Consider the following 17,597-nt stretch of genomic DNA (forward strand, 5'->3'; position numbering starts at 1 on the left):
AGAGAGAGAGAGAGAGAGAGAGGAGGGAGGGAGGGAGAGAGAGACAGAGAGAGAGACAGAGAGAGAGACAGAGAGAGAGAGACAGAGAGAGAGAGAGACAGAGACAGAGAGACAGAGAGAGAGACAGAGAGAGAGAGACAGAGACAGAGAGAGACAGAGACAGAGAGAGACAGAGACAGAGAGAGACAGACAGACAGACAGACAGACAGACAGACAGACAGACAGAGAGATACGAAGTTTGACAAATAGATTCCGAAGGATGTCATACACCTAATATGTTACTTTGGAACAATTATAGGGAGGGGTGCCACTGAGCTTTTCTGAAGAAAGATGTTTTCCAAAAGGAACTTAATTGTCTTGAATCACTTCTCTGGTAATCTCAGCAACGGAGGCTGACTAAACAGTTATCACTGAAGTAGACCCTGGAGTTTAGGATCATACTCAGAGGAACTTTGTCACCACCTTTTTCCCCCCTCAGGACCTAATCGCTTTTCTATAAAAACAAAACCAACCAAACAAACAAAGAAAAACCACCACCACAACAAAATCCCCCCAAACCCTTCGTAGTTGTCTACATTTGTCTCCCTTTCCCTTATGAGGATAGATAAATTTCTAAATCTCATTGCATATTTGACATTCATTTTCTTTCATGTCGATGCCTTTTTGTACATCATACATCTTGCATTCATTTTCTCTCACTAATCTGCCTGCTGTCAGTTTATTTAATAGGCTCAATTACCGAAAGCCCTGAGAGAGTAGAGCAAAACCTCTTCCTTCTTCCACACATCCCACTTAAGCACAGCTATCTTACAAAGCATCCCTTCTAAAAGTATATATAATGTCATCTCTATTTTCCACATGAGAAAACTGAGGTGGTCTAAGACAAACAACAATCACTTGTATTAAATCAAATAACTGAGATGGAAATAATCTAAGATGAGAATCTATCTCCAAAAGCCCGTAATTCCCCTCAGCTACCTGCAATCACTAAGTGCACCATAGTTATGCCCTCTGATCTCTATGCCAGTAAAGGGAATATGTACCCTGATTCTTGATTTATCAAGCTTCGAGGGGGTGGGGGATACTTCTGGTTAAAAATACTAGCTTGGCTAATGTGCAGAGGTACGGGAAGAGAGAGTGAATTTAGCAATGTGGTAGCATGGCTTCTTTGCAGGTTAGCAAATAGTAATGTTGGAATGTCAGATTATATCCTGGTCAAGGAGCCCATGTAAGCAAGTCAAGGGTCTGACAAGGGCAGAATTGAAAACCAGAGTCCAGGCGGTAGAAAGGTGATATAGAACTTTACTTTTCTGTTTAACTCAAAGGGGCAGTTTTAGCTGGGTGTAGCCATATGGGAATGTGGATCTAATGTTAACAGGCCTTGTGATTTTTGTTTTGTTTTCATAGTTAGAAAAGTAGGAAAGCAGCATTCTAAAAATGTGAAACCTCCAGATTTCTAAATGCTACAATTGAATTTTCTTTTCAATTCCAAGTTTTAGCCAATAGTATACCAAAAACAACACACCTCTTTGCTGAATGTGGCCCATAGGTCTATTGTTTTAAGACTTATGCTGTAGGGGACAGGGCTCTGTGGAAACAGAGAGGCAAGCTGAAGCAATGCATCAAAACACATACGGCATATAAATAAAAAGGGAACTTGTGGCCTGAGGTTGTAGCTCAGTGTTAGAATGCCTGCCTATTGAATGTGAAACTTTTAGATTCAATACACAGCACTTCATTAATATAATGATAATTATTATAACCACATGCATTTCTCTCAGCCCCTGGCTCCCTGTGATATTTCTAAAGTACATGAAGTCTTATTTCCTGTCTCTTGGGAATCAAAATGATATCCTAGGTCAAATGCAGTTCTGAAGGCTTCTAGAGGCAATGGTGCAAAGGGAGTCTTTCTTGGTCCAGTTATTAAGAGAAAGGGCCATGGTAAGATGGCACATCAGATGAAGGCATTTGCTGCTCTATAGTCACAAATCTGATGGCCTGACTTTGATCCTGGGAACTTATGCAAAGGTGGAAAGTGAAAACAAATTCCACAAAGTTGTCCTCTGATCTCCTCATGTGCTCAGTGGCATGTGAGCCCCTCCCCCCTCTCACACACAGTGATAAATTAAAAAAAAAAGTTGGTAGAGCATGGGAAGCAGGGACCAGTAAGACCCCTCCAGCATCACCACTCACGACCACTCCCACCATCATCAGGAGGTAGATGTCATTTATTTCCCTCTCATTTTAGAGGAAGGAAAGATAGCCTCTTTAAATTGTGTGAGCAATAAAGTCAACACAGCCAGTGATGAGACTGATAAGGAACAATGTAATAGCTGTTACAGTTTAAACCCTTCATTTTTCAGTTGGAGAAACCAAGCTAGTGTTTTCCCACTCCCTCTGCTCAGAGTGACCCAACAAACTAGTGCTAGGGTGACGCCTCCTGACTTTTGGTCTAGCATTCTTTCCAATAATCCTGGCAGTGATAATTAAGGTAAATCAGCTTGGCGGTTTTCCTAGCATCTAGAATTCCTGGTCTGGACAAGTAGATCTTGAGAGCCGCTGTTGCAAGCCTTTCTTTTCCTCCTTATCTGTGTGATGATGAGATCCTTTGCAAACGTCCTGTTTCATTGGTAAAGGTTAAAAAGAGGACAAAAAGAGGATTCTGAAGCACTGAGGCCATGCACTAGGCTATGGAAGAAAGCCCGTCTGTGGCTGATCTATTTAAAGCTTATGACCCTTGTGTTCTCTGTGTTGACCTCCCCACCATATGCTTTTGGTTTGGTTTCTCTTTTGTCTCCTTTCTACACTCTTCTGTGTTTTTCTTCTCCCTTATGAGCCTAGGTCTTAGGCCTAGCCTTAAGTGCTCTGGCACACCACTGAGCCTCCTTAGTGGCTTTTACTATGCTTGCTTCAAGTTAATAAAATTGCTAATTATTCATTTCTCAATTACATGGAAATGAGCGTACCTACTGGCTAAAAAAAAAGTGGCTGCTTGTTCTGCTACAGCTATTTAGTTCTCTAAAATCTGAGACTACTAACACTTGTCAATTGTGACTCTTGACAACTAATCTTTTCCATCCTTCATTTCCAGGTCTATTGTTCTGACATTTGCCATTTTTTTCCCTCTGACCCTGTTTCTGATTGGTGCAGCCGTTGAAGATGCTGCAGTTGCAGCAGTGTACATCTGGAACATTTGGCTGACTTGTTGAACTTACCCCAGGGAGTACTCCAGGGGAAGCAAGGGAAGGGTGGAGAGGCCAGAACACTTGCCTGTGAATACAGATGCCAATAGTGTCTGGCCATGCTGTGGACCACCCCTGTAAAAATTCACCTCGTCATGACCCTCAGTTTCCCCACCTGCTCCTCGAAGGCTCAAGTTCTTCCAAAACTTCTGCATCTCTGGAAGAAGATAAACTTTTGGCTGCGGGTTCTCTCATACACTACTTTCTGCACTGTGAACGGGATCAATGCATATCTGTTGAATGAATTAATATATCAAGAAATCCTAGGAAACGGTTTTAGCCTTCAACGGACAGCATCACTTCAGTTTTACTTGGCACTAGGCACCCTCTCTATGCCCTCAGACTGTGCCCCAAGACTCATTTGAGGAGTGAGGTTGCCCGGTTCCCAGTCTGTTTGGCTCCCAGGCTCCTAGGTCTCCTTTTCTTCTGGCGAGCCATTGAATTGCAAACACAGCAGGCATGGTTTCATTCCAAACCCTGAACTGTTTTAATTAGTTTAACGTCTGTTAAACGCTTTGAAGATTGAAAGCAACAGATAAGTACTGGATGATGTTATTAGCAACTGCAGTTAATTGCAAACATTTCTATTAATGCTAGTTTCTGCCTCCTTTTCTTTTCTCCACGTTCTTTCCAAGGTTCCCAAATTCTTCTCAGCCTCCCCCTCCTGCCCTCCCCCCATAGCGGCGCTGAAGGGTTAAACCGGGGTGGAGTCCAGAGATGAACGACAGCCGCATTCACCAACTGCAACGGGGCAAGCGGGAAGAGCTGGGTGGGGCTGCCAGGCAGAGGTGAACCCCCACGCCCCCAGGCCCCGCCCCACGGCTGGAGGCCCGAGTGGAACGGCAGGGGGCGGGGCAGCCAGGCCTGGCGGGCCCGTGGTTGGGCGTCCCGGCCGCCCCTTGAGGCACGGGGCGGGGTAGGTGAGGACCTCCTCCCTCGTTCCCTCTCGGGCCGCGCCGCCCCTCTCGCCCGCCCCTCCTCCTCCCTTTCCCACCCCTCGGAGTGGAGCTGCACATGCGGCTGCTCCCTGTTCTGTCCCGCCCAGCCACCGTCGCTCAGGAACGGGTCCCTGCAGCCCCCAGCCGATGGCAGGACAGTAGTCGCCTGTCAGGGGTCGTGAAGGACTGAGGCAGAGGCAGAGGCTCCCGGGCCTCAGATAGTGGTTGTCTCTGGAGGCCATGGGCTACCCAGAGGTAGAGCGCAGGGAACCCCTGCCTGCGGCAGCGCCAAGGGAGCGGGGCAGCCAGGGCTGCGGCTGTCGCGGGGCCCCTGCTCGGGCGGGCGAAGGGAACAGCTGCCGGCTCTTCCTGGGTTTCTTTGGCCTCTCGCTGGCCCTCCACCTGCTGACGCTGTGCTGCTACCTAGAGTTGCGGTCCGAATTGCGGCGGGAACGGGGAACCGAGTCCCGCCTCGGTGGCCCGGGTGCTCCTGGCACCTCTGGCACCCTAAGCAGCCCTGGGAGCCTCGACCCTGTGGGTCCCATCACCCGCCACCTCGGGCAGCCTTCCTTTCAACAGCAGCCTTTGGAACCTGGAGAAGATCCACTCCCCCCTGACTCCCAGGACCGGCACCAGGTGAGTCACCTAGGAGGGGCGGCGGCCTTGGAGGCCCCCTCCCCTGCTCGGTTGGGCGGGGGCCTGGGCCTCAGGGCTCAGGGGACTCTGCCACTCAGAGCCAAGTTCCAGGGCAGGAGCTGGGAGTGGGCCAGAGTGCTGGGGAGAGGTTGTCCAGGGCAGGTTGTTCTCGGTTCCTGCCTTGGTTCATCCAGACCCTCTCGGGTCCCGTGGAGTTGGAAAGCCCAGCCTGCACGCGCCGCCCCCGGGGGGGTGTGGGCTGCTTCGCGAAAAGTTGGCCTGCCTTGCACCCATCCGGGCGCGGAGGTGCCTGCGCCGCCCCCGTGGCCGTCTAACGGCGAGCAGCTTGGCCCCTCGTGCCCCCTGGTGAGTTTCTCTGCCCGTGGTGCTTGTTTCTTCGTGTCCCGAGCTGATGCCAGCACTAGCAGGCTCCTCTTTGGAGTTGGAGCTGTAAACAGCTGTACTAACTGTTCCACGCCCGTTGAAACAACTTTTAACCAGACTTTCAGCGCTGGGTTCTTTGCGCTGACCAGGACCTGAGCTTTTTTCACACTTACCTGCAACTTGAGACGGATTCTCCTCTGCGTTCTAGTTAGGATGAGCGCCCCTGAGGAATTCTGGTAGAAATATGCCGTCTTGCTAGACAACTTCTGAACAGCAATTTAAAAAATCTATGGAAATAAAACTCACCCTTTGCATGCCGGTTCTGACACTCTTGTAGATGGAGTTGGATACAGTGGGTGTGAAGACTTTTCATTATTGCTGCTTTTGGAACAGGAAGTTGGATTTTTGTTTTGTTTTTGATAATCTTTAGAGGGTTTATATCTCTTTTAGCAAACCATTATCGTGGTTGTTTTTCTAACTCGTTATTCAAGCAAATTTAGTGTACTTGATATTAAGTCTTCCTGTATTGTCCATAGCTGTCTCACACTTGAATCTTAGGCAGAACATCCAAGAATCTTTTTGAGGTGGTTAAAGACTAATGGTGATTTTGTAACTTCTGGAGAAAACGACAAGTTGTGTAAGTAAGCTACTTGAGGTGAGGCATGGAAGCCTTCTGTATTTGGTGCTACACCCATAGTTGTTGTCACAACTCTTCAAACATTTGTATTGCTTTGACTTTCCAAGTTGTACACTTTAGAGGTGTCACATTCATAATAATACTCTAGTGTCAGGACACACATTTTCTCTTCTCTTCTCTTCTCTTCTCTTCTCTTCTCTTCTCTTCTCTTCTCTTCTTTCTTTCTTTCTTTCTTTCTTTCTTTCTTTCTTTCTTTCTTTCTTTCTTTCTTTAACAATGTGCTTTGTAAAATTGCCTCAGACCTAAAATGTCTTTCAAAGACACTCAAATTTATATAACAGCTTATCAAAGAAGAGAATCAGTAGACAGGCTTCTCATACTTGAAATTTTAAACACCGGGGCTAAATGAGAATTAATTAGGACTCTAGGCCTTTTATTTACTACCCCTGTCTAGGATCCCAGTAGAGGTACTTAGCAGCTGCACATTGATATATGTTCTCTCTCTCTCTCTCTCTCTCTCTCTCTCTCTCTCTCTCTCTCTCTCTCCACCCACCTCCACCCCCACCCCCACATTCAAATGAAATCAGGGAATTCAACTTCTTTACTCAAATGGTGGTCAAGGATTTTTGGCAATCAGGATGGACAGAGCGNGAAATTTTAAACACCGGGGCTAAATGAGAATTAATTAGGACTCTAGGCCTTTTATTTACTACCCCTGTCTAGGATCCCAGTAGAGGTACTTAGCATCTTCTTCTTCTTCTTCCTTCTCTCTCTCTCTCTCTCTCTCTCTCTCTCTCTCTCTCTCTCTCTCTCTCTCCACCCACCCACCCCCACCCCCACATTCAAATGAAATCAGGGAATTCAACTTCTTTACTCAAATGGTGGTCAAGGATTTTTGGCAATCAGGATGGACAGAGCGCTGTTTAGAGATTGGTGGGACAGCAGTATCCTAGAGCTTCTGTGATGGCATGGGACTCTCACAGCTTTGCAATGGCATTTAGTTGCTTACGCCAGATGTAGCAAAGATATTTATATGTTTTAGCACAGCTTCTTATCTGCTATCCTTTAGTCTATTTTAGTCTATGGGGCAGTCAGAGCAATGATACCAGTTCTTTACATTTATTAGCATTAATTGGAATTTATGTTTTCCAGATTTGTAAGGTACTGCCTGAATCTATTTTATTGATTCCTTTGGAGAACATACAGGCCTCAAGGGAGAAGTAAGTGGCCCAAGATATCCTAGCATGAGTCAAAACTAGGATGAAGGTGCTCTCCCATCCTCCAATTTAGTGCACATTCCTCCATAATATATTGAGGCGGGCAATGAAGGGACAACAGGTTGAAGCTCCATAGTAGGCTTTTTACAAAATGAAGGGCTCAGATCTGTGTCATTTTGCTCTGCTCTAACTAATTTTGACCAGACTAAGTCTAACCATGTATTCCTTATTCATCTTGAATTTCACTTTCAGGAGAATTTTAGCCCACTGAAGACATTTTATCCCAGATTCAACTCATTTGTTTTGATATTAGCCTTAGCATATACACAAACAAACAACTATATAAGTGAATGAGTAAATAAATAAAGGAAAATTTGATTGGCTAATCGATTTACATTGCTGTGCTATGTCTTGGGTAACATTTCTAGTGCCCTGCTGCACCCTCTGCTGGTTTTTCAGTGACATTTAATCGTAGTATCTGCTGACAGTCAAAAGTCTAAGTTGTGCTGACAGATTCTGATTCATAAATAAGGAAGTAAATAGACTTGTGGGACTTGGCCATGGAGGTCTTATTGTATATTTTAGTTTTCCGACATAAGCAGCTGCTGTTACAGTAAACCTTGTAAGCAGAGGACTAGAGACAAAGCCAGCATCTTCCAGTGGGCACTGTACTTGGGTTTCCTACCAACATATTTAGAAAGAGTAAAAGGAAACTGATGCTACTAAACCGTGGTGAGCCCAACAGTCAGTGGCTTTCCATTATGAGAGGTCAGACATGTATTTAGGCAAGGGGAAAGGAATTCATACTTATGAGATGATTGGACTGTGGGTTCTTAAATATGACTCAAGGAAAGACTCCAGAAATCATTAAAGGTGTGTCTGTACCATACTAGAATTAAACAAACAAACAAACAAACAAACAAACCAGGATATGGAAAGAATTCAGGACACAAAGCAGGAATATGAGCAATTCTCTGCAAGGGAGATTTTGGAAAGGTAGGGACATGGTTTCTGATCGTAAATACTGAGAGGGTGACATTAGAGTTTCTGGAATCTTGGGCTGTCTCCCACAGCTGAAGGAGTAGCTGCATTTGGATACTTAGTGAAGATAAGCTTGAGGGCTAGAGATGCACCAGTAGTGTCTGATTTTGACAGCAAATAATTCAAAACATTGAAAATCCCTGGATCACACTGTGGAGAAGAAGGTCTGGTCATGATTATGTCTCTCAAATGTCAAAAACATGGCGGAAAAATCTCAGGAACGTGTCAACAACAAAACAAACCTTTTTTCCATGAAGATCAGACGCGATTTTTTCCCCTACAATCAGAAAGAAAATTCTGATGACTGTTACTCAAAAAAAAAAATCTTATAGCCCATTGATAAGTCTCCAGAAACCCAATTGAATTGATCAAAAGTGGGGGGTTTTCTACTTGTTGTTTTTCCAATCTGGAGAACTAGAGAGAAGTGGGGAAGGAAGGGAGGGAGGGGGAGAGGATCAAAGATCAGAGTCTTCCAAATCAGGAGAGAGATGAGTAACATTGTTGGTATAATTTAATAATCTAAGCTCAATAAATAAAAATTTCTCTGTGGCAGATACAGTGTTAAGTATCAGATGTTGAGACTGGAGAGATAGCTCAGAGGTTAAGAGCACTGGTTGATCTTCCAGAGGACCTGGGTTCAATTCCCAGCACTCACATGGCAGCACAGAACTTCCTGCAATTCCAGTTCCAGGGGATCTAACAACTTCACACAGACAAGTATTAGATGTCTTTTAATGTTGGTAAAGGTTCTGTTGAGAGAGATATAGGTGGCATCTCATAAACTAAACTACAAGCAGAGCAATAGGAATTTATTCAGGACTGTTTTCTTAATTATTTGAAGTGATATCATAGAAGTCAGCTTTAATGATCAACATAAATCTTTGAGTATAACTAGCTATGTTATTAGAATACCAAGTTTTGATATTCCTAATAACTAAGAATCATTCTGGGTGATTCATGTTGAACATAACAGATCCCACAAATTGTGTATATGGAATCTAGAAAATAGGTTTTCATGAGTTTAAATGCAGACTTTCCAGTTTCTTATTTAAGTCTTTTGAGAAATGGCTATCATAATATCACTCTCTTTTTTATTCACACTAATTTTACTCCTGGAAGTCACCAACCATATTCTCTTTGGGAATTATTCTGTCGTTGTTACTGAGTTTCATCTTAATAGTCTCCTTTCCTAACCTTAAAGCTCCTCAGAAATCCACTTTCTGTAGTGTCTTCATGATTCCCAACATATCACTAGTTATAGCTAGGAAGAAATATAGTTGTTGAATTAAATTATTTTTGAACTTAGGTAGCGTTTATATAAAACAAAGCCATTTTATAGAACAGGTCTGCTTCTCTCTGGTCCTGCTAAGTCTGTAAACTGTCAGTTTTGCTTAGGTGAATAAATAGTTGGTATGTTTTGCTGGTTTTGAAAATAATTGGGAAGTGAGGTAGAAATGAGGAGTCCTAACTGTGTGATCTATTTCCGAGTTTCACGCATTTCCTCTAAGATGGTACTAAAGGGTTTTTGTAATATATTGTTTGATGTTTTATATGCTGTTAGGTCTCATCCTTCTCTCTTAGATCTTGTGGGAAAAAAATGAACTGTAATCTATCTGTAAGTATGTTATAGAGAAGATCTCTTTATACTAGAGAATTTCTTAAGCAAATTTAATTCCTAAGAGCATTACCAAACCTTGTGCCTTTGTCTGATTCCTCTGTAAATACCCAGCGTTTAGTCTCTCATTTCTATTCTTTTTCTTTACATTTTATTGACATATAACACACATACAGAAACACATGCACTTCATGATTGTGACATATGGTGAAATATTACAAAGTAAGCACACTCATGTTGCCTGCACCTAGGTGACAAAATAAAATATTTTTACCATTCTGCAAACCCTTAATTGTATCCATCTATATCACTGAATGATCCTCACTCTCCAAAGATAATGACTGTCTTCACTTCTATTATCAGAAATAATTTTGTTCATTTGAACTGTACATGAATTAAATCAGATAGATGTATTCTTTTGAGTCTTGTGGTTTTTGGTTAGCACTATATTTGTGATAACCACACTGTTGCAGAGAGAATTTTTAAAATTTATATCTTTGTATGTTCTGTTGTTGAAATACATCATAATTTATAAATACCTTATCATGATAATAACTATGTATGATATTTCCAGTTTGAAATCATTATGAATAATGTTTCAGATATTTTTATACAAGCCCACTTATTAGAATTTCCATTGACTATTTACCTAGAATTAGTTTCTGTGTAATGGAGAATACATATTTTGAAGTTATTGATGATTTTCCAAGTTATCAACAATTTGTTTCTCACCAGCAATGAATGAGAAGTACTGTCATTGTGGTGAGTGGGTTTGCAGTGATATTTTTAGTTTGTATGTGATATTGGGAATCAAACCCAAGCCTTCAGGCTCTCTAGGTAAGTGACTACTTGTGACTTACATCCTTAATTTTATCTTAAAGGATTTTAAAGAATTCTTCACTGAAGACTGGTGAGGTTTCACTCCTTATCATATTCTATTATCAATTTAGGCATCTTCATGAAGTACTTATCTATCTATCTATATCTATGTCTATGTCTATGTCTATATCTATGTCTGTATGTAGATTGTATATATTTGCCTATTTTCCTGTCCACTTACACTGTTTTTACAGAATTCTTATATAATTAAAAATCCGTTATTTTTATTTTTAATTATGTGTATATGTGCTTGTATCTATGTGGGGGTATGTGAGTGCAGAGAGCAGAATTCCCAGGAGCTGGAGTTGTGAGCCTCCTGACATGGGTGCTTCCAACCAAGCTCCAATCCTCTTCTGGAGCAACAAGCTCTCTCAACTGCTGAGCCATTTCTCTAGCCCTAAAAAATTTATATATATTGGAAATTACTTCTTATACTTTGCAAAACAGGTTCAAATTTGTGGCCTACTTTTATAATATCTTTTGATGAAGAGAAGGCTTTAATTTTAATGTGTCAAATTTTTCTTTCATGGCTAGTGTTTTGTAACCTGTTTAAGAAGTATGTTTCCAGGGCTGAAGAGATGTCTCAGGGTTTTAAGACCACTTTTGCAGAGAGCTAGAGTTTGGTTCCACGCACTCACTATTAGACAGCCCATAACTGCCTAACTTCCTCTCCAGAAGATCTGATGAAACTCTCTTACACACACACACACACACACACACACACACATACACACACACACACACACACACACACACACAGACACACAGAGAGAGAGAGAGAGAGAGAGAGAGAGAGAGAGAGAGAGAGAGAGAGACCCCACAAACACAAAACAAGCCTTTTTTTTTCTCACTTTGGAATCATCGGACATGCTCTTCCATTATCATTTCGAAGTTTTGTATTTGTGCCATTCACAGTTAGAATTGCTAGCCACCTGGGATTGATTTTGTGTATGGTAGAGACATAGAGGTCAGGCCCTATATTTTTCCATGTAAGTATCCAACTGATCTAGACCTATTTATTATATGGATTTTTTATGCTTTTCTACATTCTTACTTTTTCATCCATCCATTGTTTATATATACTCAAAATTGTTCCTGAGTTGTTTATTCTATTCTGTTGATCTGTTTCTCATCAGTCTATTTTCTGTTGCTAGAACAAAATAATTCAGGCTTGGTACTTGAAAGTGAAAGAGATTACTTAGGTCATTTTGGAGATTCAAAAACATCCATTCAGCTTGAGTGAGAGTACCCTTGGCTAGATAACAAAATGGTAGAGAAAGATAAAGAGACTACATGCAGAAAAGGGAAAATTTGTATGGGTTGGCCTCATTTCAGAGCAACTTACCCCTTTGAGAACTAATGTACTCTGTAAGAAAAAGATGTATACCTTCTGAAGGCAGTACCCTCAGTGATGAAATTACTTTGCATGTAGCCTTACCTCTTAAAAGTTCTACCATATCAACAGTGCCATACAGGGTTAAGCATCCCTCGCATGAATCCTTGGGATACAAAACTGCAACCAGACCATAGCACACCAATACTAGCAGTGTTAGTGACTGAACCCTATAATAAGCTCTTGGTATCTGGGAAAGCAAGTCTTTCTAACTTGGCCTTTTAAAACCACTTAGCATTAACATTTTCACGTGTATTTTAGAATTGGCTTTTTATGTACCTCAAGAAAAGAGAAACCTCTTAGAATTTTTATTGTGATTACATTGAATTTAAAAATTCTATTAGTTAAGGTTTCTTTTCTATTGATGAGATAAAACATTATGACCAAGAGTTTAACTGAGCTCCCAGTTCCAGAGGGTGTTTATGACAAAAGGATGAAAGCCTATAGGTGTGGCTGTAGACAGAGCTAGAACAGCACCAAGAGCTCACATTTGGATGTTACAGAACACAATAGGAATGGGGAAATCTTTTGAAACCTCAAGCTCTCCCTACAGTGACACACCACCTCCAAGAAGGCCATAGCTCCAAATCCTTCCCCAAGAGTACCAGCAACTGGTGAACAGACATGAGCCCATGGGGGCACATTCTCATTCAAACCTGCATGAAAAATCAACTTAGGAGAAAAAATCACAGCATCCAATTCAGGAACATCGTATATTCTTCCATATCTTTGATTCTTGTTCATTTTCCTACTGATACTTTTTATGTTTATATAGAGAACTTTTCCAAGGTGTTTTTTTTATGCCATTGTATATGATAGCTATGATGGAGGTTGTGTTTCACCATGTAGATTCCACTTCAGAAAGGCAGGATTTATGCCCCCACCCCCCAAGTACCAAGAGTACCAACAAAAGAATTCTCACCTGAGAATTGTCTTCTGAGGCAAACTTTTCAACCAAGGAAAGACCTCCTTCCTTGACTGCCTGGGTCTAATGACTAATCACTTCCCCTTTCTTCTAAATTAGGAAAACATTGAGGAGTCATATACAAGCCTTACTAGCTCAAGAGTTCAATATAAATTTGGTTAGGGCAATTTGGAGATTGACTTTTTCCTTGTCTTGCACATATGTGGATCCCCAAAGCACTATCTATAAAAATCCTGCATGTTAATATAAGCCTTTCAGTTGACTTGTTAGGAATTCCAATGTAAGTCTATATAATTTTAAAATTTTTTTGTGATTATAACATTATTACATCATTTCCCTTTCAAACCCTCCCTACATCCAAATTCTCTCATGTAGCTTCCCTTGCTCATTTTCAAATTCATGACATCTATTTAAAAATTGCTTTAAATTGAACTTTAATTGCTTTTTGCTGGTGTTTAGAAATGTAGCCATCATTGGTAAGAGAGGCCCCTTGGTCTTGCAAACTGTATATGCCCCAGTACAGGGGAATGCCAGGGCCATGAAGTGGGAGTGGGTGGGTAGGGGAGCAGGGTGGGGGGAGGGTATAGGGGACTTTCAGGATAGCATTTGAAATGTAAATAAAGAAAATATCTAATAAAAAAGGGAAAAAAGAAATGTAGTTTAATTTTACATATCAAATTTGTATCCAAAGATTTGCTAAACTCACTTATTGATCATAATAATTTATTTGCATGTTCTTTTGGATTTTTCACATGTCTACTAAAATGTTAATGGAAAATATTTTTAAAATGTTACTTTCTTTCCTTTTTAATCTAGATAGCTTAAAAGTTTTCCTCTGACCAAAGAGCATACACCACAGCCTGGACCTAGGTCTTCTCACACATATGTATTGTAGCAGATGTACAGCTTGGTCTTCATGTGGTTCCAGAACAACTTGAATGGGGGGCTATCCCAAAAGCTTTTACTAAAAAGCTGTTATCCCAAAAGTTGAGCTGGCTTGTCTGGCCCCAGTGAGAGAGGATGCACCTAGCCTCATGGAGACTTGAAGTGCCAGGGTGGGAGGATACTCTGGAGGGCCCACCCACTCAGAGGAGAAGGGGAGGGGGGATGGAGGGAAGAATTGTGGGAGAGAGTGACTAGGAGGAGGCAGTGAACAGGAGGTAAAGTGAATAAGAAACATAATTAAATTAAATTTTAAAAAGTTTTCTTTGTGTTGGTCAATTATTCCTGGGTATGGGGCCTGCCCTAGAGTATAGTTGATATACCCAATATCTGATAGACAATATCTGAAATAGTTGGTATACCCAATGACTGTCAGTGGAGAAACCTGACTTTCCCTCTGCCAGCAGCTTTCAGTTGCAAATAGATTCTTGGTTGGTTGAGGGTGGGACCCAGAGTTCACCTTACTCTCTCAGTATGGGGACCCTGTCTAGCTTGAACCTGTTCAGGTCTTATGAATGCTTTCACATTCTCGGAGTTTGTTCCTGTTATTGTACCATTTCTGTTGTGTCTGGAAGAAACATTGTTTTCTTGGAGTCATCTATCCTCTCTGGCTCTTACTATGTTTCCTTTTGTTTATTTGACTTGATTTTATCTTTTGTTGTTTTCTTGTTTTTACACATATGCATATGCCAGCTCACCCCCAGAGAGAGAGAGAGAGAGAGAGAGAGAGAGAGAGAGAGAGAGAGAGAGAGAGAGAGAACACGAAGTTTGGGGAGAAGGGTGTGGAGAATCTGGGAGAAGTTGAGGGAGGGAGAAAGAATATGATAAAAATATATTATGTAAAAAACTTTAAAAGTAAAAAAGTTTCCTTTATTATAATATCTAGAAATTTCCAGATAATATTGAGTGGAAGTAGTAATAGGCATCCTTGTTCACTTCTGATCTGAGCAAAAATTTTATTTTTACTGTTTGTCATAGGTTATATTATTAGTTTAAAAAGATATCAGCTTTAAACTTTTAGTTTTCAAAGGTTTTTAAATAACATCAGGAATGACATCATTGTATCATGGTTTTATATGTTAAACTAGTCACAAGATTTTTCCCTCCTTATTCTGTTAATGTGGTCTGAAGCTAACCTTACACCCTTAGGATAAAACCTCTTTAGTTCCAGTGTACCATTCAGTTCATATATGTCTAGAATTATTTTACTAACCTTTCATTTAGAATCTTTGATCTTTATTTATGAGTGAGATGAGCATGTAATTTTCTCTCATTATCCTTTGGATATCAAGGTTATTTTATGCTGTTATTACAATTGTGTTTATTTTATTTGGTCCTTATAAACATTTATATAACATTGATAATATTTTTCCCTTAGCTGTTTGGAAGAATTCATGAAGTCATTTTACCCTAGGGGAGGTTAAATTGTGTTTGATATCCTAATAAACATAGGACTTTCAGACAATAGCTAACAAAATAATAAAATACTTAGAAATACATTTAACTAAGAGTATTAGAGGCCTGAACACTAAAATCTATAAAACAGTGATGAAAAAAGTTGAAGACTGCAGAAATAAATGAGAATACTTTCCATATCTGTGTATCAGAAGAAGCAAAATTGGTAAAATGTCCATACTATCCAAAGAAAATTGCCAGTTCAATGAAAACCCCAATATTCCAATAATAAAAGCCAGGTATGATGTCTCATAACTATAATCCTAGCTCTTGGGAGGCTAATGAAGAAGGATCGTCAGTTCAAGGGTAGCCTTGATGGTGAGACCTTATCTCAAGAAAACAAACAAAATAATTCGATGACATGTTATAGAATTAGAAATTGTGAAATTGATAGGGAACCACAAGATATCTCAATCGATTTCTATTATCAATTGTATATCTTATTTTTGTACTACAGGACTGTTTTGTCATTTGCTTGTTTGCTTTTGAATGAATGGCATACTATATAATTTATTAATTATGATATATTATATAAAATATTTGTGCTATATGCATTATATAATATATAATGATAATATATTACTTGTATTGTATTTAATATAAAAATAATATTGTATAATATTGTATATAACACACATATATGGCTTCAGTTGCTTTTATCTTTATCAAAATAGGATTTGTGTTTCTGGAAATTGGCCTCAGATACTAACAATCCTATGTCATCTTAATCCAACATGATACTGAAATCATCTGAAACTGGCTTTCTGTCCAAATAGAAGTTGATTTATCATTTATTTAAAATATTATTATAGTTTAGAACCTAAAAGTTGGTAATTTTTCCTGGGTTCTTCTTTCTAAATGGGTCATAAATTTCAGTTTTTTCTTTTCTCCACTGACTCCCAAGTTCGGCCTTTTAATAGTATGACATATTATGTAAATATCATACCATATCATACCAATAGTTTTCTTGGCAGGAAATGTCCTTCAAATTGCTAATTTGTCCATTACTAAAAACATAAGCAACTCATCATATTTATAGCTATTTATACATTATCACCTTTGTATCATGTACCAAGGGGTACACAGATGTGGAGATGCAACTGTTGACCAGTCAGAGAGAGTTCCTGCAGTCATGGAATTCTGAGTCAGGTGAATAGGCTACAACAAGTCAACTTGATGATGAAGCAGTATGGTTAATCTTACAGCTTGGAGTATCGGAACACATGGTAATTTGGAACAAAAACAAGGATGAACACCTGGCTCAAACTTTTGAAATCAAAGGACATTTTCTTGATGAAGCACCTTCTGAGTTTAAAACTGAAAAAAAAAGTCATTAGTTGGATAATTTTATTTCCAGTAATAGGAGCTGATTATGCAAAGGCTTAGAGGTGAGAGAGAACATGGCATATTCAAGGGATGGAAAATCTAATATGTATAAAGCTATAGTTATGAGTCTATTATGGTACTGGCATAAGGGTAGACACTATGGATCAATGGAACAGAAATGAGAACTCTTATATTATAACCAACTGATTTTTTAAAAAACATAGAAGACAGTTCACCAAAGTACAAGATTTCCTATTGAAATTAAGGTGCTAGCAAAATCATATATCCACATTTTTAAAAGGGGTGAACTTAAAAAAAATAGGCCTAATGACCTAGATAGACATTTCTCAAAAGAAAACAAATATATGCACAATATCTATATGAAAATAACTATAGGAATATCACTACCAATTCAAATTAAAATTGCCATCAAGGCGAACATCCTGGCTTATCCATTGGCGATGTTGCAAAGAAACTAGGAGAGATGTGGAACAACACTGCAGCGGATGACAAGCAGCCCTATGAGAAGAAGGCTGCCAAGCTGAACGAGAAGTACAAGAAGGATATTGCTGCCTACAGAGCTAAAGGAAAACCTGATGCAGCGAAAAAGGGGGTGGTCAAGGCTGAAAAGAGCAAGAAAAAGGAAGAGGAAGATGATGAGAAGGATGAAGAGGATGAGGATGAAAAGAAGATGATGATGATGAATAAGTTGGTTCTAGTGCAGTTTTTTTTCTTGTCTATAAAGCATTTAACCCCCCTGTACACAACTCACTCCTTTTAAAGAAAAAAAATTGAAATGTAAGGCTGTGTAAGATCTGTTTTTAAACTGTACAGTGTCTTTTTTTGTATAGTTAACACACTACCGAATGTGTCTTTAGATAGCCCTGTCCTGGTGGTATTTTCAATAGCCACTAACCTTGCCTGGTACAGTCTGGGGGTTGTAAATTGGCATGGAAATTTAAAGCAG

General features: G+C 40.2%; 1 protein-coding gene and 1 long non-coding RNA gene across 4 annotated transcripts in view; both read left to right on the forward strand.

Moving 5' to 3' along the window:
• LOC115063148 overlaps window positions 1-3,799 on the forward strand; it is a 21,431-nt gene extending 17,632 nt beyond the window's left edge. For both annotated transcript variants that reach the window (XR_003843038.1, XR_003843037.1), the window contains exon 3: window positions 3,092-3,799. This is a non-coding gene — a long non-coding RNA (uncharacterized LOC115063148). The remainder of the gene's footprint in view (window positions 1-3,091) is intronic.
• A 382-nt stretch (window positions 3,800-4,181) lies between these two features.
• The window catches only part of Eda (ectodysplasin A), a 365,333-nt gene continuing 351,917 nt past the window's right edge, over window positions 4,182-17,597 (forward strand). For both annotated transcript variants that reach the window (XM_021187376.1, XM_021187377.2), the window contains exon 1: window positions 4,182-4,816. In XM_021187376.1, coding sequence (XP_021043035.1) covers window positions 4,421-4,816 — 396 coding nt within the window. In that variant the 5' untranslated portion in view covers window positions 4,182-4,420. The remainder of the gene's footprint in view (window positions 4,817-17,597) is intronic.

This window comes from Mus pahari, chromosome X (genome assembly GCF_900095145.1).
Source record: "Mus pahari chromosome X, PAHARI_EIJ_v1.1, whole genome shotgun sequence".
NCBI lineage: Eukaryota > Metazoa > Chordata > Mammalia > Rodentia > Muridae > Mus > Mus pahari.